This window comes from Lottia gigantea (genome assembly GCF_000327385.1).
Source record: "Lottia gigantea unplaced genomic scaffold LOTGIsca_28, whole genome shotgun sequence".
NCBI classification, from domain to species: Eukaryota; Metazoa; Mollusca; class Gastropoda; family Lottiidae; genus Lottia; species Lottia gigantea.
In genome coordinates this window covers 982,616-1,008,485 of record NW_008708898.1, presented here as the reverse complement: position 1 = coordinate 1,008,485, position 25,870 = coordinate 982,616, and the positions used below count along the sequence as shown (strand labels likewise).

At 34.0% G+C, this 25,870-nt stretch overlaps 4 protein-coding genes across 4 annotated transcripts; 3 read left to right on the top strand and 1 right to left on the bottom strand.

Moving 5' to 3' along the window:
* The first annotated feature begins 642 nt into the window (after positions 1–642).
* LOTGIDRAFT_232354 (hypothetical protein) lies at positions 643–1,875 on the top strand. Its single transcript, XM_009056556.1, has one exon. It carries the CDS (start codon positions 674–676, stop codon positions 1,151–1,153), a length of 480 nt encoding a protein of 159 aa, XP_009054804.1. The 5' UTR covers positions 643–673; the 3' UTR covers positions 1,154–1,875.
* A 571-nt stretch (positions 1,876–2,446) lies between these two features.
* Positions 2,447–7,346, top strand: LOTGIDRAFT_232353 (hypothetical protein; the record flags this gene model as incomplete). The annotated part of the gene is made up of 5 exons (XM_009056555.1): positions 2,447–2,467; positions 4,673–4,777; positions 5,036–5,098; positions 5,774–5,839; positions 7,284–7,346. 5 exons carry the CDS (start codon positions 2,447–2,449, stop codon positions 7,344–7,346), a joined length of 318 nt encoding a protein of 105 aa, XP_009054803.1.
* A 1,870-nt stretch (positions 7,347–9,216) lies between these two features.
* LOTGIDRAFT_203919 (hypothetical protein) lies at positions 9,217–14,514 on the top strand. Its single transcript, XM_009056554.1, has 5 exons — positions 9,217–9,432; positions 11,020–11,124; positions 11,423–11,485; positions 13,007–13,076; positions 14,073–14,514. The coding sequence occupies exons 1-5, from the start codon at positions 9,406–9,408 to the stop codon at positions 14,129–14,131; spliced, it is 324 nt and encodes a 107-aa protein (XP_009054802.1). The 5' UTR covers positions 9,217–9,405; the 3' UTR covers positions 14,132–14,514.
* Positions 14,515–20,034: 5,520 nt separating this feature from the next.
* Positions 20,035–22,307, bottom strand: LOTGIDRAFT_67210 (hypothetical protein; the record flags this gene model as incomplete). The annotated part of the gene is made up of 4 exons (XM_009056459.1): positions 20,035–20,107; positions 20,447–20,538; positions 21,292–21,389; positions 22,226–22,307. Coding segments are annotated over 4 exons (345 nt in total), but the record flags the coding sequence as incomplete, so codon positions are not given.
* Positions 22,308–25,870: the final 3,563 nt, after the last annotated feature.

Below are 25,870 nucleotides of genomic sequence, written 5' to 3'. Positions count from 1 at the left end.
CTCGTTTCCAAACTTGTCTGTGAGAAACTAAATTCACAATTCAGTTCTTTAATCGTGTACAATTGAATAATGCCCCGATAGACGCAAAGCTTGTCATGCATTATGCTTATCAATCCAAAGCATTGTTAAAATTGGACTATACAATACAAAATCTTTGTTCGTCTGACCATGTGTATAAGTAGTGGAGTACTCCACTACAACAAAATACGAACAGAATCATCTGTATCTGTATATTAATTTGCTCTAACTCTAACTATACATGGTCTATATTTAGTGATAGAAATGGGGCTTTTGGCAGGACTAAGGTGTAAAGATTTCCAAATATGAATAAAATGATTAATATGAGAGAAGAAACTTCTAATGAATGAATGAAAGAATGAATGAATGAATGAATGAATGAACGAACGAACGAACGAACGAACGAACGAACGAACGAAAGAATGAATGAATGAATGAATGAATGAATGAACGAACGAACGAACGAACGAACGAATGTGCATCTGGTATAATTATGTTCCACGTGGATGAGTTGCTGTAAGATTTCTGCAGATTAAATAAATCGGATAAGTGATTTGTAGGTATACCGTGTCCAACTAAATCGTATTCTCTCTATTTATTTTGCACAAATGTATTTATCATACTCAAAAGGATATCCCTCTACTAAATTGTAGAAATGTCTAGAAAATCAAGCACATCCGACATTGTTAGTGACGACGTTGATGATACGAACGCCTGTGTTTATGGCCAAAGTGCAAGAGAGTTAGTAACGAGTCAAGAAAAACTGCTTTACAAGCTACAGGATTTACAATACGAACTGCTGAAAACAGACAACGAGGTAACACAAGCACTCGAAGATATCAAATGCAGGATTGCTTCCGTTCGTCTAAAGTCGACAGTTAACAAACATTATTCGGAGTATGCTACCACAGTTTCTAGTTCCAGGCGAACATCCACGGAAAAGAGTTTACATAATTCAGCTCTATCTGTTATAGATTTCAAACCAAGTGACTATTCAACGGATTTAAGTTCAACACATAGTGATTGTACATCGTCTTTTAATTCTGAGCTTCATGAATCTGATCAAAGTGATAACGAATACGAGAAAACTGCACCTCGCCAACGAAGAGCTAAACGACTAACAATTCTCAGATAAGAGAACTTGGTGAAAGTGATTTAGATAAGATGATTTCGTCATAAATAAGCAGAATCTAGAAGACAAAATTGATAAGGTGCAATGAATTCTCTTGAAATTTCAGACAGAAGCGAATGTGTTTTTCTTCATCAACATAACTATTACAACAAAAGTGGTCTATTATGTTAATAGGCTTTAACTGCCATATTTTCAAGAATAACAATAAGTTATATATTGTGTCTATATTATGGTCGTCTATGGTTATCAATAAATCTTTAACTATGTTAGACATCTCTAACCATCTTACATGGAGATTATAATTCAAGATCATTATATTCAATGAAGTATTAGATGGCATATGGAGCATTTTCTGCTACTCCTGCCTTTCGCATTTATGTCATTACAACAGTTTTTTAAATTAAATCCAATAGAATTTTTTCATTTCCTTTTTTGGCAGTAGGTGACTGTGATTGTCATCAATGATCTGAACAATTTGTTTTGTACCAAAATGTGTAGTTCGCCAATCAGATGTTAATTTTCTTGGATTTGTTAAACATCTATATTTGCATTTAAAATTATATTGCTGTGGTTTTAAAAGGTGTATAAAATAAAGTGGGTTAATATTATCTATAGAAGCAGAATTTTGTTTACATACCTGATTCAATTTCAAATACAAATGTTAACAGTATTTACTTGTTTGTAGCTATATTTGGCTATTAATTATGGTAAAATAAAATAGATAGATAGAAAACAGGTTTTCTTATCAAGTAATTGTATCAAAGCATGTAACTCTTTTATCAATCAAATGAAACATCTAATTACAATTTCGTTTTTATTTTGGACCTCCTATGTAGTCCGAAACAAAAACGTCGTAAAATAATTTTAATTAGATTGCTCTTTTATTAACATCATTCCTTAATGACCCCTTCTTCACAATGTTACACTATTAACTGCGTTTAATACCTTGACTGTAATAGCCGCTTTTCTTGTATCACAGATAGTTTGACATATTATGTAAAGATGTTGTGGACCCCACACTTATAAAAAAAAACCTCCACAGTCTCTTTAAAGTGCACCAAGTAACATTACATTAGTTTCTATATCTAAAAATACAATATGAAAATATTTATCTAACTCGCCAAATGAACATAAAAAAACGGATGGCTTTTAGTGTAGTGAACAATCGATATTAATATTTCTCATTAAATACCAATATTGATTGAATATTGGCATTCTGAAACGAACACTTTCTTGTAAGGCAGCAGGAGACATGTATTGATATTTTTACCTGACATTATCATTAGACCTACCATCATGAAGGAACTTACTTTAGAGGTAATGTCACATTTCTTTCTTTAGATAATACATTTTTTGTTGCAAATGTTCCTTAAACCATAATGATTTGACGACGTGACAAACTGAATGGACTTCCTGTTTTTTGGTAGTGAGTCATCTATATGTCGAATTACCTATTCGTTTGTTGTTATTCGAAGTAATATTCAACCACATTATTGTCTGCATATGTACACTACAACCCAATATTCAAATGGATCGATTAGATGTGATAACAATAAAACATTTAACAACAGACACAATGATTGAGTGTTAGTCGCCGAACAAAAAACCGTTTCCGTTGTATAGCTTAGCTGGCTTAGAGTCATCAGTGTCAATTTTCAGAACTAAAATCTAGCGTCTGGCGCAATTGCAAAAAATAATATTGTGTAAGTTTATATTGTCGTCAATTTATGAGCTTTGGTAACATACTTACGTCCAGTAAATATCATGACCATAACAGACCACGAAAATAGAAATTATACAACTAGAACTTATTGATTCATGGTACATTTCAATTCTGAAAAGAAACAAGTTTACATCAGATTGGTTTGAATGCACTGGTGCTCGATTGAAAAGACTCCATTAGGTGTTTCAGTTTATTAACTCATGACAATATATATCTTACACGGATATCTTGATAACAATAACGACAAATTTACTTTGTAGTGAAAATATAGGAGAAAATAATGGTTTGGTATTAATTTTGATGGGTTATAACCATTATCTATAAATCATGAAATCATTGCATCACCATAGCAACACACACAAACAAATTAGAAACGGTTTTATCGACAATTAACCAGTCAATGTCATTGTGAGATGATGTAGACATTGTAATTAGTATAGTGTTTTTGTCGATAATTTTTAAAGCTCACATGAAATGTGTGGCGTATATTGGCGTCGCCATGTCCGTCGGTCTGTCCACGATTGACCTTGCAGACCCCAGAATTCACAATTCTTAAATGGTTGTTGACGAAACTTGGTGTGAGTGTTTGTTATCACCCAAGGATGAACTCTATTTAAAATCAGAAAAATCGAAAGTTATTGTTCTTGATCTTCGAAATACATTAAATTTTTATCTCGTAAACACTCTAGAAGGCATAATTCTTGACTGATTTTGACGAAACTGGGTGAAATGTTTTATTACCACTACCAAAAATTCGTCTTGTCAAAACATGGTAATAAACAGTTAAAAAGAATTGTATGACTGAAGGTTGAATATTTCATACTGGTGATTGTTACTGTACTGCCAAATATTTCAATTCAAAATCAAAGCTGCCAGTGGGCGTATATTACCTTGCCTGGAAAGCTATCGTAGAATTCGTTTGGCCAGTCTCAGAAACGGGGAGTTTTCAGCTAAGCTGAATAGTTTTCACAGCTCTTCAAGTCTTTCTTTGAGTCTTCAAATCCGTACAGAATTATCCACAGAAGGTTAAAATACTGTTTTTATTGTAAGACATTTCTTCGCAGTAATTTACACGATCTCTTCCCTGTTTCAATTATCAGATCATATGAGGCATACTTTACCAATAAAACGAACACCGGAAACGGCGTTAATCTTTATTAAATCAATATTTATTTCTTATGTTCAGTCTAATATACAACAATGATCAAGGGATCTGGAAACAAGCATACTGCTTATATAAATCCATTTCCCAAACAAAACTGTAGAATAAATAGTGACACATACAAATAGACAATCAGAAACAAACACATATACATAGATAGATAGATAGATAGATAGATAGATAGATAGATAGATAGATAGATAGATACGGCGTTAATGCCTCGTGTGTATCAACCTCTCTGTATAGGGTTTGATATGATATGTGGGCATACATCGGTTATATATCTAGGATTTTGACCATTCTATTGATCCAAGGCATCATTTACAGTTTAAGATATCAGTTAAATTTAGTGACAATTTATACTTAACGCTCGTTAAAAACACAATTTGCAGCACCTGTTGCATATAATATTCGTCCCCATCAAGACTTATACCTTATAATACCATGAGGAATAGATTCAGTTCAATCGAGTGCAAGTGCGTATCCGGTGCAAAGCCTTTCATAGAGCTCGAAGCACAGTCCTTTTCTGAGAAATCGATATCACAGTTCTTGGCTTTTCTGTAACATTCTTCCATAAATTAAGTTGTAAAAGTTCTTTTGTCAGAGAGCCTCTGGTAAAAAATATTTGTATTTTCAGAGTGAATATAAAGAAATATTTAAAACAGCTGGAAATAGGCTATTGGTGCTATTGTTTGGTGCAGCGTGGTGTGGACCATGTAGGATGATGGCACCTTACCTTGATGTAAGATACCTTTAAAATGTATACAGTCGTCACCCCTGTCCCCATCTTTGATATACAGTGTTTGGGGCCTTATACATATATCTTTTGAAAAATCAGTCTTTTTTATCATGCAAACATTTATGGTTAGTTCGGTGAAGATCACTTCGGTACACTTAATGTCTCTCCGTTGTTTGGTTTGTCAACTCAGCATAAAACTAATGACAATTGTTAGCAATCCAATACGTGCGATCATGCCATCTATTAATGTTTTTTTTTCAGAAACTAGAAACAGAATATGAAGGTTCGGTTTTATTTGCAAAAGTAGACGTTGACGAGCTTCCGGTGAGAGAAAACTGCATGTGTATATATGACATGTTTCCTGTCATTTCACAAATATTCAAAATAAAATCTTAACATGCAGGCCATTAACTTAGATTGTCTTCGGACCCATGAAAATGTTATTTTTGATACCGGTACGTTGTGTTCAAATATACACATAGAAATTGCAGCTGAAAGTGACCTACAATTTGGACTACATATTTATCTCTGTAAAATCAAATTTACAGAAGAAAATGACATGTGGTCATTGTTTGGAACATTAAACCCAAAGATAATCTGAGATTCTTTAGTCAACTTTGCATTTAAGATTTTAATTTGCCTAAACTTTATAATGATTCTAAATCCGCCAATGTCACATAGCTCATGCTTGAACAAAGGATATACAAAATGATTTCACTGGTATACTTTGTAGCTTAATGAAACAGCGAAAGTATTTGTATACACATTGGCTATGTCTACATCGTCTTGCTACTTAAAAAGTTTTTACATTTTCGCATCCTGTTGACGGTGTGCCTTTCATTTTATCTGTCCCTGTCTCTGTCTCTGTAAAATAATAATATATTTTTCAATGTACTAAAGTTTATCTTAAATTATTCAACTACAGTTTTTGCTGTATAGATCCAAGCAAATTTATTTTTAAATGATATCATATGTGGTCCTTTCTTTGGTATTCTAAAGGATTTGGCAGAAGATGAGGGAATAGAGTGTATGCCTACATTTATACTGTATAAAGATAACAAAAAGGTAACACAAATTACAGTAGCCTAACTGTTCTATTAATCAAGTTCCGTGAACTTGTTTCGCAAAGAATGGTACAACGAGAGTGCATCCCATGGACAACGACAAATTATACGACTCTCTTAAAGGTTGGGAAACTACAAACATCTTTAAAGTCCATACTATGACCGCAATTAACAACTATAGGTATTTCGTATACAGTCAGTGCTTTGTACTGTCGATGTGGTCAAAGTAGACAAATTCCAATGTTACTTTACTATGCTAAATAACCTAATGTTAGACAGCATAAAAGTATTGCACAACTCCTTACAAAACAAGAAATTTACCTTTTGGAAAGTCCATTATAATTATTATTAGAAATATTTTGCTTTTGATATTGTCTTATATTTAAGGATTAAAGTCGCAGATTATTTTAATCGGATATTAAGATTATAAAATAGCCGACAATTAAATGTTATGAATTCAGATTAGCCTATTGTATTTAATGTCTTGGTTTATGTATTCAATCTGTCCTAACATTGTATAGTATTCAATGAGTAGGAATTTTAGGTTGTAACATTGCGATTAAGCAATGTTACGAAAGCACAGGCACAGGCATGTAGGCGTAACCTCTAGTGATAGAGCAATGTTTGTGAAGTTAGTTTACAAGAATGATATAGAATATTTGAAATGCCAATCCATTATCTTCTGAACCTGAAATATATAAGAAGAATACTGGTTCCAATAGGAACATTAATAACCATGGAAATCATAATAAACATTTTCACTGGTGAAACTGAGGAATTGTCCTATATTAAATGTAAAGGAAAATGCGTATTTCATATAAAAAATATATATAATTTATTAAGTGAAAATAGTATACATGTATGATATTTTAGCGAGGAAACTCTTCAATTGTAAGTTATCATAAATAAGAAATATTAATTAAAGGAAATGTACTAAACCTATGGAAGGGGGGTGGGGGGTAATCTACCACGGACTAAGATATCATTTAGATTTTAGGATTGTATATTAGACAACAGGTATTAGAGTTGAACTATCTAAATTCTGAAAGAATTGTTCTCTCTTGGAAGCCGACACGAGTCGTACATGCACCTTGGTAACACTGACAGTTGGATTCGAATACTCCACCGCGGAGAAGATAATACAACTTGATGTTTTAAAATAATGCCTTAATCATGCGTATTTGTATTTCATGGGGCACGCCCGGTTATACATGTCAATGTAAATATAGGATATGAATAATGATGTGGTTTTCAAAGATTGTCATTGCTTTTGGCTGATGTTTGCTTAAATGCATCTAACCTCTATGATTGCGAATAGATTGGGGCGAGTCCCAATGAAAGCACTGGTCTATAGGTTACAGAGCAATAGATAAGCATATTGATTATGTGAGAATATGATGTATATGATAGTAGGCAATGATTACAAGTTGATTCTTATATTTCAGATAACAGAAATGCCAGGCGCCAATAAAACGAAATTAAAGGAATTGATAGATCAAAACAAATGAAACTTGTGAAGACTGTTTTAGAGGATATTAGTATTCGGTCTTGTAGTAAGATGTGCAAATAAATGAATGGTTTCATTCCATAAACGACATTAAATACGTAACAGACTGTAGCCTTATAAGTAGATTTATAAGTAGCAAATTACCCGTTTCGTACTATTTCTATGTCTTTTTGTAGCTATACAAAATCACATATTACATGCCCTTTTTCAATTTTTTTATTGATATTTGCAGTAGACATTTTCTTTTAGCCTGGTTTAAATTATCTGGACTATCAACCTTTATCATATAATTTAGGAGCTTGTCACGTAGTCATCCACTCAGATACATGTATTTGGCCTATAGACCTATAATGAATTGAATTATGCTATTTCTTTAAAGATTGTAGTGCTTCTGGTGATCGACAAATATCGGAACTGAGTATAAAAGCAACAATATTCATTTCAACTCATTTTGGAACCAAAGGATCGTATTTCCCCTATAAACCTTGATAACGCTGAGTCATGACTGCGTTCGATTTGTTGAGTCGAATCAAACTCGATCCATTGTCGCGATTAAAGATCGCATCCCAGCTAGAAAAGGTGCAAATTAGACATTTCACCAAAAAACAAAAGCGATTTTCGAAGTAATAAAGAAATTGCTGAAAGCGAAATGAAAAAGATCATTGGCATTAGATGCATTTAAATAGGTTTATGATTAACCTTAGGCTATATGCTATAATTTTTGAAGATTACATCAGTTCTATACCTACTTTAATTTGATAAGATACGTAGGCTATATATATTATATTATATGGATATTGTTTTGAATGTTTTTGTCATATTCAACACAATTCTTTCAATAGCCATTACCACACTGTTATTTCTTTTGGCCGTGTCACTGTTTTTACCGCTCAATGTATAGAACGAATCTAAATGTTACTGCATGTTGTATCATTAAATCATAAGTAGCCTAAATGCCAACATGACCTTTTTTTGTTAAGGGTGGGTATGGTCGGGGGGGGGGGGGGGGGGGGGTGGTACTTTAGAATGAAAAGGCTTCTAGGTTATAGTGTTTCTGTGTGTGAAAACGGCCTCTTGGTCATGTACACTATGAAATCAGAACTTCGAGGCTACTTCAGGCGCGTAGTTAAAAAAAAGAGAGGGGGAGCAAAAATTTAGATGACTTGAACGTCTTGTTGAGTCACAAAGTTGAGGTCACCCTTGCAAAATTTTGGCCCCCTGAGACCCTAGGTTAGCTACGGGACTGGGCTACTTGCTTTAGGTGGAATTGGTGTTCGTCCGTAAACTCTCATCAGCTTTAGGAACGTATTATCAGTTTGACAGTCAGTGGGGATACAAAATAAAATACTAGCCAGGCCTACCATATACTTGTATCTTTATGACATGTTCCGCATAAAAAAAAACAAAAGAAAAGTCTAATATAGCTTTTTAACGAGCCTAGACTCTCTGACCTCTGTATGTTTCTTAGAACGTAACGTAACTATTTTTGTTTACTTTTTTACAATTCTATTTGGATACAAGATATATTCTTATTGTCTAGTAATGTGGCTCGAGGACTCAATGACCTGACTTTACTATTTCAAGAAAGCTGTGGGGATGTGTTGTGGATACGAAAAGATAGAAAAAAGCTTCATCAGGATGGGTAACAGAATTGCATGTACCCTTACGCCTCATATTATGGAAAGGATTATCCAACGCAGTCTAAAAGGCTTTTCGGACTACATTTTCAAATGTTTAGCATCATTAAGCATGGAAACATATACGCAAACAAACACTTTATATAACTTAGTAGTTCATATAGATGTGGGCAGGCCTCCCTCGTCCCAATACACTGAAGTAAAGAGAAACGAATTATACCGTCAATGAGGGCGTGTTTTGGAAAGAACTAGAAACCGGAACACTATTGACACGTGAACGAATGCGCCCCTACACGCTTCTCTTAACTTGAACCGGTGGTCAATCACTAGATACACCATTCACAACTAACAACAAACAGTCAGATAAATTCGATCAATCGGCTATATAGAACCATTAGCTAAGAAATCCTTTATAATTGCAACATGTCTGTGACGATTATCAACAGCGTTGTAAGTATACTTTCGTTTCTTTTATTCGGTATAGTTTAATAAACATCAGGCCTACCGGGCAATGTTCGTTTATAAACACGAGATAGGGTAAAGTGGGGCTTTTGAGACGGCATAAAATGATGATGGACAACATAAAATAACACACGATACGATACATATCGAAGATGGAGATTACTGATTAAGATGTTATACCGATATACACACACGATTTAATGTTAAACTAATGTATATAGTGCTCTGTGATAATGATAATAATTTTAATGACCATCTATACAGAGCAAGTGGTGTAACCTATAGGCTTGACTGTATAATAAGCTTATTCGTGCTTACAAGGATTCAACATCGAATTTCAGCAAATAATGGATTTTTTTTGTTTTTCTTAGATGTTTATTCAGATATTTCGTAAAACAATAAAAATGGGTTGGTTTCAATTTTCTTTATGAATCCCTCAACTTGACCCATATTTCATGAGTAGCCAACTCGACAACGGCTGCAAAATGCGTCTGCGTCTCCTATTTTCGTGTAAAATTTTTGATCTATAAATACCAGTGAATTGAGAAAAACACCTTGTATGGATACCCGGTGGTATAATTTAATTTCTTAGTATTTATCTTTAATATCAATTCAATATTACAATTCTTTCAAAGAACAATGATTTGAATAAAAAATAGCCACTGTCAAAATAAAAGAAGTAAAACATAGGAGTAATTTATTGCTAAAATTCATTGAAACAACATAAGACTATGACCTACATTGTGTTCCATAGAATTTTTCTGCTGACATGAAATCTGCTAGTTTGTCAAGTGGCTTTGTTCACTGGAATATGCTCTAGCTGACGACACTTATAACGCCAAGTACAGCTATATATTATAAGGAAAGTTGGCCGATAAAACATTTTATGACTTTTGGTAATAACTGAAATTGGCCATTTTGTATATATGTAGGTAAATTTGACATTGCTTTGAAAGCATAGGAAAAATTCTTCAGGTTGACGTTGTAGAGATGCACAAAATTAGGTTACGTGACTGTACTATATAGAAATCCAGTCAGAGACTGGTCTCATAAATTGATAAAACTGTTAAAATGTGATTATAAATTATGAACCCAAAGTGATAAAAGCTGCAGAAGTTAATCTCCACCAACAGATAGGCCGGTGTCCGTGTTGTGTGAAATGGACCTAATTCTGATACGTGTAAAATAATGAGATTCTGATTAATATAAAAGGGACAGTTGCGGCATATTTTTTTGACCAATCATGCTTTGGTTTCAGAAACAGGACATTTTTTTAGCTAAGCCAATCAGTAATAGTGTTCACAGCTCACAGTCGGAATAAGAGTCTTCAAATATATGTGTTTCCAGAATTATTCCTGATTAAATGTTGTTGAAGTGACTCGTCAGTGTAATATACTCTGTGATATGCAGAAAAGGCATATTTAGAAATAGTGCTAAAAGTTTGAAGTATGTGATTTTCGTACATTTCTAGTATTTCTGAACACTATTTACATATATTCAAGACTAAAATCATGTTAGAAGCCTTCTTTACAATCCCTTTAACCATGCTGGACATTATTGTAATTTTTATTTCAGGAAGAGTTTAAATGTCAGTTGTCATCATGTGGAGGAAAATTGATTTGTATTGATTTCTCTGCTTCTTGGTGTGGACCTTGCAAAATGATTGGACCAAAGTTTGAGGTATTTGTTTTTATATAGATTTGGTTTGCTTTGACCTACTTGTCGCTAGTTTTTGAGAATTTTCATCATGACAAATGCCAAATTTGGCCAAATTTTGATATCTATACAAAACTGAACCATCAAAACATAACCAGATATTCTGCAATGTCCCTGTGCCCAACACAGTACTACAATACGACCATTTGAGACACAGGGACATTGTAGAATCTCCTGTCATGTTTTGATGGGATCATCCCTTTCATAGAGTCTAGATAGCTAATATTGTTAATTAAATATGAAGTTGCTTATTTATTTATAGGCTATGGCCAAGGAGTTCGATGGGAAATTTATTGCTCTGAAAGTTGATGTCGATGCAGTTCCGGTAAGTTTTGTTGATTGGCATCTTTTCACAGACAAGTCCACTTTAGCATAATAATAATAGGTTAATGATCCTAAGAACCTAATTAAACAAAGATGAAATATGGAATAAAGGAATATCTGTGTCTGTACATATTCCATGTACAATTATACAGTAATGTCAGTCTAAATGGAATTAGACCCAACTTTCGTTTCGTTTTTATTAGTAGTATAGCCACTTCACAGTAGGGTCTAATGACAGGAGAACATTCGTCAAATTAACCTTTTGACATAACATGCTTTAACCAATCAAATTTACGCCTCCTCCAGTGTTGGCTTTTGGTAATGCAATCAAAACTTTTTTTTTAGGACTAGTTTATTAAGTCCACTGAAAATAAAAATAAAAAATGCGCCTTTATATTGGATGTTCTTAATTTACCCAGTTAATTTCATCAGGTTAGGTCAAAAGGTTAATTTGACGAATGTTCAAGACTCCAGTCATTAAACCCTACTGTGAAGTGGCTATACTAAAAATAAAAACTAATAATAAGATAGTGGACCACAGCCATATACGACCACAGTGGCATGCGGATGGTAAGTATTAAAGAATTTGGAGCAAGGGCAATAACTCTGCTTCTTACGGTCGAAAATAGCTCAAATTCTATCTTGATCTTCGTTTTAAGAATATGTATACGCATACCGAATTTCATTTGATTCCATCAAAAAATCTAGTTTTTAGAGCCGTTTACAAGCAATAGCATATTCAAGATTTTGGGGCACAGGCAATAACTCTGCTTCTAACTGTCGAAAATAGCTCAAATTTGTACTTGGTCTTCATTTTATGAATATGTATGCACATACCGAATTTCATTTGATTCCATCAAAAAATCTAGTTTTTAGAGCCGTTTACAAGCAATAGCATATTCAAGATTTTGGGGCACAGGCAATAACTCTGCTTCTAACTGTCGAAAATAGCTGAATTTGTACTTGGTCTTCATTTTATGAATATGTATGCACATACCGAATTTCATTTGATTCCATCAAAAACTTTTAAAGTTTTTAGAGCGTTTACAAGCAAATGTTGACGCATGGACAGGGGTGCCGACAATATACGTCCACATAGAGAGATGTGGGCGTATAAAAATGAGTAAGTTTGGTCTAATTTTAATGATATATGTATATATAAAAATATAAATGTAATCAATTATTGTATTGAATCTAATATCCAACATTCGTCTTTAAAACATAAAAATAGTTATGTACACAAGTTTGCAATTAAAGAGAACTGAACATTATTGTCTTCGCACCCTGTCAAATTACTGTCTTCGCACACTGTAAAGTTACTGATTTACAGATTGTGAGCCTGTATACAATCTGACCACAGAAAACTACCAAGCTAATATCTCAGTAGCAATGAGCATCCATGTTAGATTTTTTCTGTTCATCTTCCTACCATGGGTATTAATAGTTGCCCACTGCTAGATGTGATAATCTGCTAGCTAGTTCGACAATTTTCATGGTTAGACAATCAATTTTCTATTTTTAGGAATTAAGTGAAGAATACGATGTCTCTGCTATGCCTACATTCCTTTGTTTCAAAAATGGAAAAAAGGTAGGTTTTTAAGGTTAAGAAATTGTTTTATTCCTTACTTTCAGGTTATTTGGCACTATTTTATTGTACGCCTATTTGATGAAATTACAAACCTGAAAGTTTTGTTTCTTTCCCTTTTGTGGTGGTTTCAACTCAACCATGATCTGACCATACCAAAATCTGTGTTATGTTACATGATTTGGTCATTCAACCAATCAAATTCTCTGTTCAATAAGAAATTTATTGACTATACAGGAGGAATTATGGAATATTCATTATTAATATTGGCTTCTAGTTTAAATTCACTTTGATCAGTGTTTTGATTGGTTGGCAAAAATATGACTAGGTGCCATTACAGTCTAATTAGAACTAGCCCAAACTTTCGTTGTGTTTTTTATTAAATTTAATTTTATTATTCAGCCACTTCAGATTAACATCTTAATGACAACCTTCTTTAACATTTGTCAGTTTGATGACACCATCGGCCAATCAAATTCCTGCCCTCAAGTGTGTTCTGAAATCCTCAGACCTTTTGTTCACTTCACAAAATACCAGCATTGGGAAAGAGAGGAATTTGATTGGTTGAAGGTGTCATCAAACTGACGAATGTGGAAGAGGGCTGTTGTTAGACCCTCCCTGAAGTGCTCAAATTAGATGTAAAAGTTAATGAAATACAGAACGAAAGTTTGGTCAAATTTTAATTAGACTAGGGGCTATTAAGTCAAGATTTTACAACATGAATTAAGAAAGAAATATGCAGATCACAGATGACGAGTGTAGTAACCCAAAGTAAAAAGATTGACTGTGACAACAGAAAGCCTATCTGTATTTATCTGAAAATATAAGGTAATAAAATGACATTGAAATTTTTTAGACTAAAAAGAACCATAGGTTGATAAAAAAAAAAAAAAATTTAATTCCTTGTGAAAGTACTGTATATATCCTCTTTTTTGCTAAATAATAACACTGAATAATTATGAAAACACATCTTAACTTTCCTTTATTTTGTTTTTTCAGGTAGCTGAAATAGTAGGGGCTAGTGAAGAGAAATTAAGAGATATGTTGAAATGTAATTTTTAAACTTTTAAAAGTATATCTGATAAGTTTTTACCTTAGAAATTTTCTATAGACCGTTTTAATGTCATATCAGAATGGGCACTCAAATATATTTAAGATTCATATTATTTCATCTTAACACATTTTCAACAGATGTAAATCTTTGATATTGTCATATAATTTTTGCTGCACTGTTGTCAGTTCTCAAGTCATCTTTTGATATTATGTTTAATAAATTGTTCTGTTTCTGTGAAATAATGATCAAAATAATGTTATGAATACAATTATTGAATATTATTGAATATGTTGTTAGCTTATTTTAACATGTCTTTGGGTCCATAGAAATATTAGGTTTATTGATTTTACATTTGAAATAAACACTTTTTGTTGAGACAAAATCTCACATAGCTTTAGACATTTTAATATACATGTATAATGAGAATGTCATTTGTGGAAGATGACCAAACTGAATATAAACTTAGTGAAAGATAGCTTGCCAGGCAAGGTAACAAACGCCCACTGGCAGAAATGATAAAAGTTATGTTCACAATCACATTTTGACACGCGTTTCCTAAGTCAAGGGCAATAACTCGAAGACCGTTCATCAAAAAATCATCAAATTCGAACTTGACTAAGATCTCATCAATAAGAATAATCACACCAAATTTCATTAAAATCAGTTGAAAACTGTAGTCTCTATTGTGTTCACAAACAAATTTTGACGCATTTTTTCTTATTCAAGGGCAATAACTCAAAAATCGTTCATCGAAAGATCGTCAAATATGAACTTGACCAAGAACTCATCAATAGAAATGATCACACCAAATTTCATTAAAACCAGTTTAAAGTGTAGTCTCTATTGTGTTCACAAACAAATTTTGACGCATTTTTTCTTCCTCAAGGGCAATAACTCAAAAACCGTTCATCGAAAGATCGTCAAATTTGAACTTGACCAAGAACTCATCAATAGAAATGATCACACCAAATTTCATTAAAATCAGTTGAAAACTGTAGTCTCTATTGTGTTCACAAACAAATTTTGACGCGTTTTTCCTATGTCAAGGGCAATAACTCAAAACCCTTCATCGAAAGATCGTCAAATTCGAACTTGACCAAGATCAATAATCACACCAAATTTCATTAAAATCAGTTGAAAACTGTAGTCACTATTATGTTCACAACAAATGTTGACGGACCAACGTACGGACTTGGGCGACGGTAATATACGTCCACATGTCCATGTGGGCGTATAAAAAAAGTAATCTGAAGAAATTAGTACATACCAGTATTCCTTGAACCTGGCAATGGACGAAATCACTTAAAACTGTACATTGCTTACAGTTAATCACTTAAAACTGTACATTGCCTACAGTTAATCACTTAAAACTGTACATTGCCTACAGTAATCACTTAAAACTGTACATTGCCTACAGTTTATGCAAAATGGAATAGGGTTGAATGACAATAATCGACTGGGTAGATGTATCTACCTTCTTAGCTTTTAAAGCTCATTCATCTACCAGACTTCGGCGTTTGCATTGCATTAGATTACAATTACGTTTCGTTATTTCTTTTTCGGGTCTCTACCTGATCTATCATTGGGTTCCGCTATTCCACAATATTCATAGTCGATATTTAGGCACGGACTCTGTATGACACGCTGTGGTTGGTCGAAATGAATAAATAGTATGCGACCTTGGTATAAATCTTTTAGATTACAATAGAGAACAAATAATAATAATAACAAAACGGAATTGTGATCTTATTTTAATCAGATTGAACTGATAGTGACGACAAACACTTTTGTCTTTTTGCAAATTCTCGTGCAAAGTTATAGTGTAGTTACCGTTTCTTTTATTTCTGGAATGCCTAATTTTCATATGAAAAGCGATATGGATAGCTGTTAATAATAAAGAAGTAGGCTGTTATATCCGTTAATATCTTATGAAACTTGTGTTTGAAATAGACCTCATTTCCTGGATGGACAACCTACACAAATTTACTTCTATTTAAATGAATTATTAAATTCAAATGGCTGTTAAATTGCTAGGAAAGTGTGAAAAACAATCTTATTGCTATAGTGATTTGTTTTACCTCAGTATCTATAAAAGTACAGTGGCTCATAAGCTCTCATATACCAACAAGTATTTGACTTGTAACAATCAGAGAAGCAATATGAATATTTTTCTTCCGATCATGCTTTTTCTGGGTAAGTATTCTGAATTTTTTAGAGAGAAGGGTTAAGTAGAGTTACACAAATTATATCTTTGCGATCTGACGTGGGTCGCCAATCGTAATTTGCTTCAAAAAAGTTCCCCTTTTTATTCTGTATAAGAGGCGGAAAAGTGAATAAATGAAAATGTACAACAGTTTTGAAGGTCTAAAAATTCGACTGGTTTTGTCTAGAGTAGTGATTAAAATGTGTGTCATTCATGTTCAGTTTATTTCTTTGTAAGACGCGTAGTTATGGCATGCGTCTTAGGCCAAAGACGCTCGATCCCTGCAGATATTGGCTGTTTCTGTGGTGAGATTGAAATATTATATTGTATTTTATGTATGTATTGTTTATTTTTTCATAACTGTAGCCTGTGTGGTAGTGGGATGTAGTTCTGAAAGAAATAAAAAGGCTATTTGGTCACATTTTAAAGGTAGGTACACCCTATATAAAATCTGATCTGTTCGTTGAGGTGAGATAGTAAAGCGTAACGATTGGGGGTGGGGGTGAGGGCGAACGAAATAAATCGGTGTCAGCGAGGCACTTGGATTGTCTTAGGTGCACCCACTCCCCCATTATCTGGGCCATTATCTGGGCAAATTTTACACTGAATTTCTTGCGATGTCTCAATCCAAGGAGAAAAATCAGAAAGAATAACAGATTGCCTGTACTCATTTTGATTTTGTAAGATGTTTCAAGCGCTAAGACTTACGAAAGGTTTTAATGATACGTTAACCAATACCAGTATTACTTCTGTCGTTTTTCAGATGTTGACCCAGAGACCCGGGAAATAAGTAAAAGATACCACCATTTTAAGATTGGAAACCAACTTAGACTGAGAATTAAATCGGGTCTGAAAAGGAAAATGCCAGAACTGTCGTCTTCTGTTCTTCATTACAATATCATGCCGTTTCTACGTTGGGTCGGATTCTATCGATCCATCAAAAACAGTCGGTACTGGTATCGGAAAAAGAGAACCGTTGGTAACCTTGTCAGTAGGTATTACAAAAGATCAAATTTAGCACCATAACGAACATGGTGTGAGCATTTAGACAACATCTCAAAACATGTTGCTAGAACACCATTGATCACTGAAAAGTTATGTTAAACGTCTGCCGAAAGCCAGAATCACTTTTCACGCTGTTGGCGAATATCCCACATCTATGCGAGTTTGATAGAGGTAGCAGATTACTTATTTGGTCAACATAAATATGTAAATAGAATTAGGTCTCATTTAATAAAAATTGAGTGATGCATTTAAAAAGTGTCATCGTAGTTCAATATATTTTGTTCGTTTTATTTTCAGATTATCAGCAAATAAGTTAATGTAAATTTGTTCCTGTTTTTGGTAAGTATAGTAAACAATTATATGGCTAGCATACTCCAACCCTTTAATTTCACCTTTGGCTTGAGGGCAAAAAGCCATTTGATTATTCTAAATGGCAGGAGAGAAAGGACAAGACAACATATTCAACACATATGTAAAAGATTTATTATTTTCTGTATTTTGTAGGTTATTGTATTTGCATCATCAAGATACAGACCATGCATACTTTTGCTTCTATATACATATACATGAATACATAATAATAAATAAAATCATGTGGTAATAAACTATAAAAGAAACGTTGTTCTGAACATCATTGGGTTTCTCACTACTATTCGAAGATACCGTCTTAAAATATTCTATGAACTGCCCCTAATTGGTCTATTGTAACATGCTGTGCCAAGTATTGATTTAATTTCGTTTTGATTTGATTTTCTATTGTAGTATATTATTTCATACGTTCGGGATCCAAATATTGGAAAAAAAATGATAATCTGTAAAACAGTAATTCTTTTCAATAGAATAATATGCTTGCAATATTTGCTCAAGAGGTTTATGGCTATGACAAGTCTGGTCCATAGCCAAACTTGATTGCTGGGAGGGACAAGTACATGTAATATATCCGGAGGGCAATGATGTATAGTGTTTAGTTGCAGTAATAGAATTGATCTGTTGTTAGAATTGTTATATTAACTTGGACACTTAGCTCGGGTACAACCATATTTACTTAACCAGCAGATAGAACTTGGACTGCACACATAGCAATTTTAACTGATTTGAATATAAAAGTTTTCTAATTCTGAGGAATGTTACTTGAATTAGACATAAGATTTACAAATTCCGAGGAATGTTATCCGTTCATATGTAAGGAAACATTCAGTTAAAGAAACTGGCCAATTACATAATAAGGAAACTATTACCTTCAACGATACAGCGAGATGAATATTGTCGAAATTGTTACTTGACCCGCTGAGCTTATTTCAACTATCCTTATATTCTTTATTCAGAATAAAAAAAAATAATATGTAGGTTTAATTATGACGTTTAATTAGCAGCATACTGTAGTATCATGACGTTTAATTAGCAGTATACTGTAGTATCAAGACGTTTGACTAGCAGCACACTGTAGTATCAAGACGTTTGACTAGCAGCATACTGTAGTATCAAGACGTTTAATTAGCAGCATACTGTAGTATCAAGACGTTTAATTAGCAGCATACTGTAGTATCAAGACGTTTGACTAGCAGCATACTGTAGTATCAAGACGTTTAATTAGCAGCATACTGTAGTATCAAGACGTTTAATTAGCAGCATACTGTAGTATCAAGACGTTTAATTAGCAGCATACTGTAGTATCAAGACGTTTAATTAGCAGCATACTGTAGAATCAAGACGTTTAATTAGCAGCATACTGTAGTATCAAGACGTTTAATTAGCAGCATACTGTAGTATCAAGACGTTTAATTAGCAGCATACTGTAGTATCAAGACGTTTAATTAGCAGCATACTGTAGTATCAAGACGTTTAATTAGCAGCATACTGTAGTATCAAGACGTTTAATTAGCAGCATACTGTAGTATCAAGACGTTTGACTAGCAGCATACTGTAGAATCAATATCAAGACGTTTAATTAGCAGTATACACTGTAGTATCAAGACGTTTGACTAGCAGTATACTGTAGTATCAAGACGTTTGACTAGCAGTATACTGTAGTATCAAGACGTTTGACTAGCAGCATACTGTAGTATCAAGACGTTTGACTAGCAGCATACTGTAGTATCAAGACGTTTGACTAGCAGCATACTGTAGTATCAAGACGTTTAATTAGCAGCATACTGTAGTATCAAGACGTTTAATTAGCAGTATACACTGTAGTATCAAGACGTTTGACTAGCAGCATACTGTAGTATCAAGACGTTTAATTAGCAGTATACACTGTAGTATCAAGACGTTTGACTAGCAGCATACACTGTAGTATCAAGACGTTTAATTAGCAGCATACTGTAGTATCAAGACGTTTAATTAGCAGTATACACTGTAGTATCAAGACGTTTGACTAGCAGTATACTGTAGTATCAAGACGTTTGACTAGCAGTATACTGTAGTATCAAGACGTTTAATTAGCAGCATACTGTAGAATCAAGACGTTTGACTAGCAGTATACTGTAGTATCAAGACGTTTGACTAGCAGCATACACTGTAGTATCAAGACGTTTGACTAGCAGCATACTGTAGAATCAAGACGTTTGACTAGCAGCATACTGTAGTATCAAGACGTTTAATTAGCAGCATACTGTAGTATCAAGACGTTTGACTAGCAGTATACACTGTAGTATCAAGACGTTTGACTAGCAGCATACTGTAGAATCAAGACGTTTAATTAGCAGCATACTGTAGTGATAAATTTAAACCGACAACTGGTCCTACACTACTTATCCATGATATCAAATAGTCACATCTGAAAAACAAGTTACAAAACTTAAACCAAATGGAGAAAATGGACACATGGATATCCGTATAATCCCGAAAGATGTGGATTTCCTCCAACTTACAAGTTTGAACTATTTCAACTTCTGTCATCTAAAATGCGCATACGTTTGCTGACGCGAAGAATGATGACAAAAGATGAAATATTTACTTCAAATTATACGATATAGATTTCTAAACAACACTATGACTGCCATCATTCAGTAGGGTATTGTAGCAGGTCTATGTGACAGAACAAAAATCCTAATTTAATCCACCTTATTGGGTCAATTGGTGATGGGCAAGTCTTGTGAAGTAAATAAAGGCCTACCTTTTATCTAGCATAGTCCGTATGTTTTTCATCATCATCTCTGTGTGACATGGGTGGAGCTGATAAAACGGACGTCCTAACAGAGGATGTTCCTGAAATATGGTATACATATCATTACATACCGGTATCAATTAAATAGGATGTAGGTGTCTTATTAAATTTCCAGAAGTAACGCAGCTGAATTTCATCCGACGTCTGCTTTGTCTACAAAAGAAGGACCCTGGAAAGCATATCGTATGAAGTAGTGGCAATTTATTTTGTATCAGCTATGAAGATACCATCAATGGCTTCATAAAATCGATCATCGCATTGAAAAGAAAAAACGTCGAGGAATTTTTTTGGACAGTTGACATGAGCGAACCCCACAGATTGTGTTCGCAAACTGTCGAAACTGGAAAATATGATCAATAGCTGAATTCAACTCAAAATCGTAACTTGCTTGTGTTCTATGTTTTAGCAAATTTCGAATCTGCTAGTCAATGTGACGATAGTCGAATTGCATTTGCGTGTAGTAATCCCCCCCCCCCCCCCCCCCCCCCCCCGGATATATACTTTAAAGGGACAGGTTTGCCATCCGTTTGACCAATCATACCATTTTCTCAGAGACTCACATTTTTCAGCTGAGCTAATCAGAAATAAAGAGTTCACAGCTCACCGTCGAAATGTAAGCATTTTAAAGACGCCATTCTTAAGACTCTGGCATACATAGAAAAGGATATGGAAAAAGGAAGTGAAATTTCCAGTTTAAGGTAATTGTGAAGGGTATATGCGACTTTTATTTACATATATTCAAGACCCAAATGGGTCCACCCAGTTGACCTATAGACCGACATATCATTACGAACCTGTTGAGTTAATATAGACCATTTATCTGCCTGTAGTTCTTGTTGGTAAACATCTGGTACTATCTTCCAAATATTCTCTAAACTTAATAATTTACCATCTATATAGTCATATAAAACAGATAATATTTCATTTCCATGTCCTACCCTCAGATTTCTGATTCATAGAAAGACTGACATTTGCCGAATCTTTCAAGTGACTGGTGATGGTTATTGACTATACGCTCGTAAAAGTCCACACGTTTGGGACGACCCGTTCTTACCACTAATCTTATTGAGCTAAGCCCAAGTCGAGGCGAGACGATCTTGTCTAAGACACCCCCTTCTTCCCTTATAAAACTTTGACCGACGGCGCTAAAAACTTTCGGTTATAATCCCGATTTTCAGCCCCTCCTAAGAGTCAAAAGAAATAATGTACTCAAGACATAATAGGCTATATGCAAGAGCCAGGTCATAAGATACTCATTTACTCAAGACAAATACAAAATGTGTACTCAAGAGTCAAAAAAAATGTCAGTAGTAAAAAAATATATATATATGTATTCATACCAGTCAAGAGAAATACACGTACAGGAGAAAAATATGTGTACTTAAGAGAAATACACGTACTCTAGGAAAGTAAATGTACTAGAGGAAAATACATGTACTTAAGAGAAATACACATACTCGAGAACAATACATGTACGCAAGAGAAATACACGTACTCGAGAACAATACATGTACGCAAGAGAAATACACATACTCGAGAACAATACATGTACGCAAGAGAAATACACGTACTCGAGAACAATACATGTACGCAAGAGAAATACATGTCATGAAGGGATAAACATGTCATGAAGGGATATACGCGTACTCAAATCAGTACAAGAGAAATACATGAAATTAAAAGTGGAGAGACGTACCGGTACCGGTATACTCAAAGTGAAATACATACCTGCTTTATAAACATTGAAATATAAGACAGGTACACTGTAACTAGAGCTGTACACGATATGATATTCGTACGTCAGCATGTCGACTGGTATGGTTGTAGCATGACAACCTGGATCATTTTCCTGGGGGAGAAAAAAAAACATAGCCTTGGACAATTATATCTTATAGGCTTCCACATTATGTATTGTGGGCAAAGTAATTGGTTGAAAGGTAATAAGTCACTAATCAACAGAGGCTATTGGCACAGGGTTAAAAGAAGAAAATTCATCGTCCGTTCAATCGTACACGAGTCTCAGAAACCAGAATTATTCAGCTAAATCAGAAATGGTGTTACTTACAGCTTACTGTTATAGATGCAATATCTACGTTTGAAAGTTATATTGAAATGTAATATTGAAGGTGCCATACACCATAACGATTTCCAGTTGCGCATGAAAGTGGCCATGAGTTCCAAACAAAACAACGCTCGTAAACGAATAGTCCTTGCCTCGGACCTACGCTCGTGCTCCATGCTTTCCCATTTCACCTGAAGATAACGAACTTAGATGCATGAGAGTTGCGTTCGAAACGTACGACTGCTATTTTTATTTACAACCATACGCAAAAGTTATTCGCTATGGCAAAATAGAACTTTACCTCTGATAGTTAGATTTGCCAGTTAAAAAGGTCCTATTCCAGCCAACCCTTACAGATAGGGGGAACTGGGTTTAAAAATCCTAAGACATCATCTCCACCTATGCCATTTTCTCAAAATATTTACATGAAAAATTTATGAATCTTCTAATGAAGGGACGTAACTCAAATCCGACTTAAAGAATAATTCTATTAAGACTTAAATTTACTGGACCGTGTGAGCGATCAAGACTTACGAACTATGTCGATAATCACGTGCAGAGCATGCAATTGAATAGAAAAGGAATCTGATTTAATGATGCCGTTCTGTCTTACAGACGATAAAACTATTGGAGACAATTATCAAACTTGTTTGATATTATAAATCCTGTCGGCGACACGTTATACTTGTGGAAGCACGGGCACACGCGAGATTTTACTCAAGATTCGAGTCGGAGACAAAAATCTCCGACCAAGACTGCTCGTGTGCCCGCACCATAATTGGGCAAATGAAGATTGGGTCGAACGCCATGTAATGTGCATTGAGGAAAATTTTGCAACAACCTAAGCAAAGGAAACTGCATGAGCGATGAAGGATGGAATGTCCCCAAATCGACAGACAAACTCGTGGTATTTTTCAGATTCTGAGAAAAAGGAAAGCCACAGTTATCATTTCGACGTCGTAAGTAATAGATCATTATAAGTTGGTGATGGTGAATTTCGTAACAATTAGGTAGTGAGTGACTTCATAGCAAATTTACCAAATGCTAATTGGATAAAAGTGGAGAAGGTTCAAAGCAGTATTTAAGCATCACCTCTTCAACTGTTACTGATGACAAGTCTCCATCTAGAGACCTTTCAGCATTGTCATCATCATCATGATCATCAGCTGTTCTCTTCCGTCCAACGATTACTTTCTTATACAAAAATTCCTTTCCGCCATTCTGAAAAATATTTAAGCAATTTCAAGTAAAGTCAATTATGCTCGAACTACATAAGCCAAGTGGTGGATGAAGCAATTCCAAACTGGGTTGGATATCGATATATTTTTTGTACAAAAAAGACTTCATTTCTTAAAAATATCATTGTTTTACAAATTTTTCCCGCCAAATATTTAATTAGTGCGCCATTTCTAAAAAAAATAACCAGTTAGCCTTGGACTCAAATATTGAAAGAAAAAATTAAAATGAGCTTTGCATTCTTGTTCATGTTAATGATGTGTACTTCGCTATGAGGATTTTTTCCACAGGATAATAAATTGATTCGATATTTATTTCATATTGATATATTTTACAGAGTAGTTCAACTGTTTCTGATATTTAGGCCTATAGGCTATTAACAATTTAAAATATTAGTAGTCCCTATTCTCTTTTATCGTGTAATCACGTACTGTTTATAATATTTATATAGGTATATAACTCGAACTTACAGGAGGTTTTCTTATTTCCCAATTGTCATGATATAATTCAGACAGTTCGACCATATTTTTTATCTGCTTCACGAAGTCTGCCTCTGAAATCAAACCTGCCGCCATTTCTCTGTGTTTATTGATGTTGTATTTCGCAGTTGAGACGCCCACGTCGGTTCATTATACCGAGAGTTTCAGTTATAAACAGATTTTAGAGCAAGATACTGAATATATAACAGTAACATGTCTGTTTTCATACAGTTGATTATACAAGATAAGCTTTCCTCTGGTAAATAATAACAAAATATTTATCAATATCTGAAAACAGTTATTATAAAATAGTTTTTAAAAGTGGCTGGTCATAAGATGAAGAGTTTTTAAAATACTATTTACCCTCCACGCGTTAGACTATTCTGACCCGAGTCAGTTTCTAGATACCCCACAATCTATTGAGCTAGATCTGAGTAAAATAGGTCACCGCTATGTTGCTTTATTATTCAAATCATTTCATTGACTATATCAGTGTATTATTGACTTGGAAACAAAGCACACGACTTGTTTTTCACTTGATAAACATGTATCTATACACTTCATATATTTTGAACTTCATTAAAATTTTATTCAGCTAAACATTTAAATTGTTCGTTTCCAAAACAAGAATTTAACGCCTGTACAACACTTGTTAATTTTAGTCACTCCAATGGCAATAATATATAGGCTACACTTTACTGTTATTCCCGTTCAAGATAGAAGCTAGGCCAGGCCGGGGTAATATTCGGGCACAGATCAATGTGGGTAATGATCTCAAAGATGGACATCTGTTTACTGTAATTGGACAGATGTTAAATCATTTATATATTTTTAAAAAAAATGGGGGATCTGATATTGAGCTCAAACGATAACTGGAAATAAACCGAACTTTCATTTTGCGCGTGCCTTAAACAATAGACCATTATTTAACCTAGAGTGGCCTTAAAATATGGTGTAGGAATGCCGCAACAAAACGCCAGGCACACGAATCTTAATAACGTTCATAATTTAATCGTTACAAGCCAGAATTTAATAATTAAACAGTTGCACATAATTCTAGAGTCTATATAGTTTGATAGGGCTAATTAGTTGATTCGAAGCATTGTCCTCGATTTTGTCTTTTTTTTAATTAGGCCTATTGTTTCAGATAATGATTTTGAATTTATGATTATTCTTATGCATTTCATCAGGTTTTTACTAACGATGTCAATAAAAACACGAATAGGCTTGTGCAATTTACGGGGATATGATATTGGGTTAAGTCGGGGATAATCTAGGCGGGAATCTACAACTCAATTGTGCTATACATGCTGTATATATATAAAATACAACGTCTAGAGTCAGCCAATTTTTTTTAGTTCTACATAGCTGAGTAAAAAAATTTCTAAGTTACAGCAAGAGAGTCCAGTAAATGTGGAGTTTCTGTGCGAAATTTGTGTCCTTGATGACAATTGTACGAAATCTGGAATCGTGTTCGCATCGTATCGCTCCATGTGTATGATTCTTTTATATTCAGCTGTACCAATATTAACACGAACACAATTATATGGATAACAATTACTTTAATAAATAACTTGCGACGTTTCGACGATGATG

Bases quoted from the DNA above. Each gene is read 5' to 3' on its own strand.
- LOTGIDRAFT_232354 (XM_009056556.1), top strand. From the start codon at position 674: ATGTCTAGAAAATCAAGCACATCCGACATTGTTAGTGACGACGTTGAT.
- LOTGIDRAFT_203919 (XM_009056554.1), top strand. From the start codon at position 9,406: ATGTCTGTGACGATTATCAACAGCGTT. The intron at 11,125-11,422 runs GTATTTGTTTTT...ATTTATTTATAG, and splicing joins TGATTGGACCAAAGTTTGAG to GCTATGGCCAAGGAGTTCGA. The intron at 13,077-14,072 runs GTTTTTAAGGTT...TTTTTCAGGTAG, and splicing joins CAAAAATGGAAAAAAGGTAG to CTGAAATAGTAGGGGCTAGT.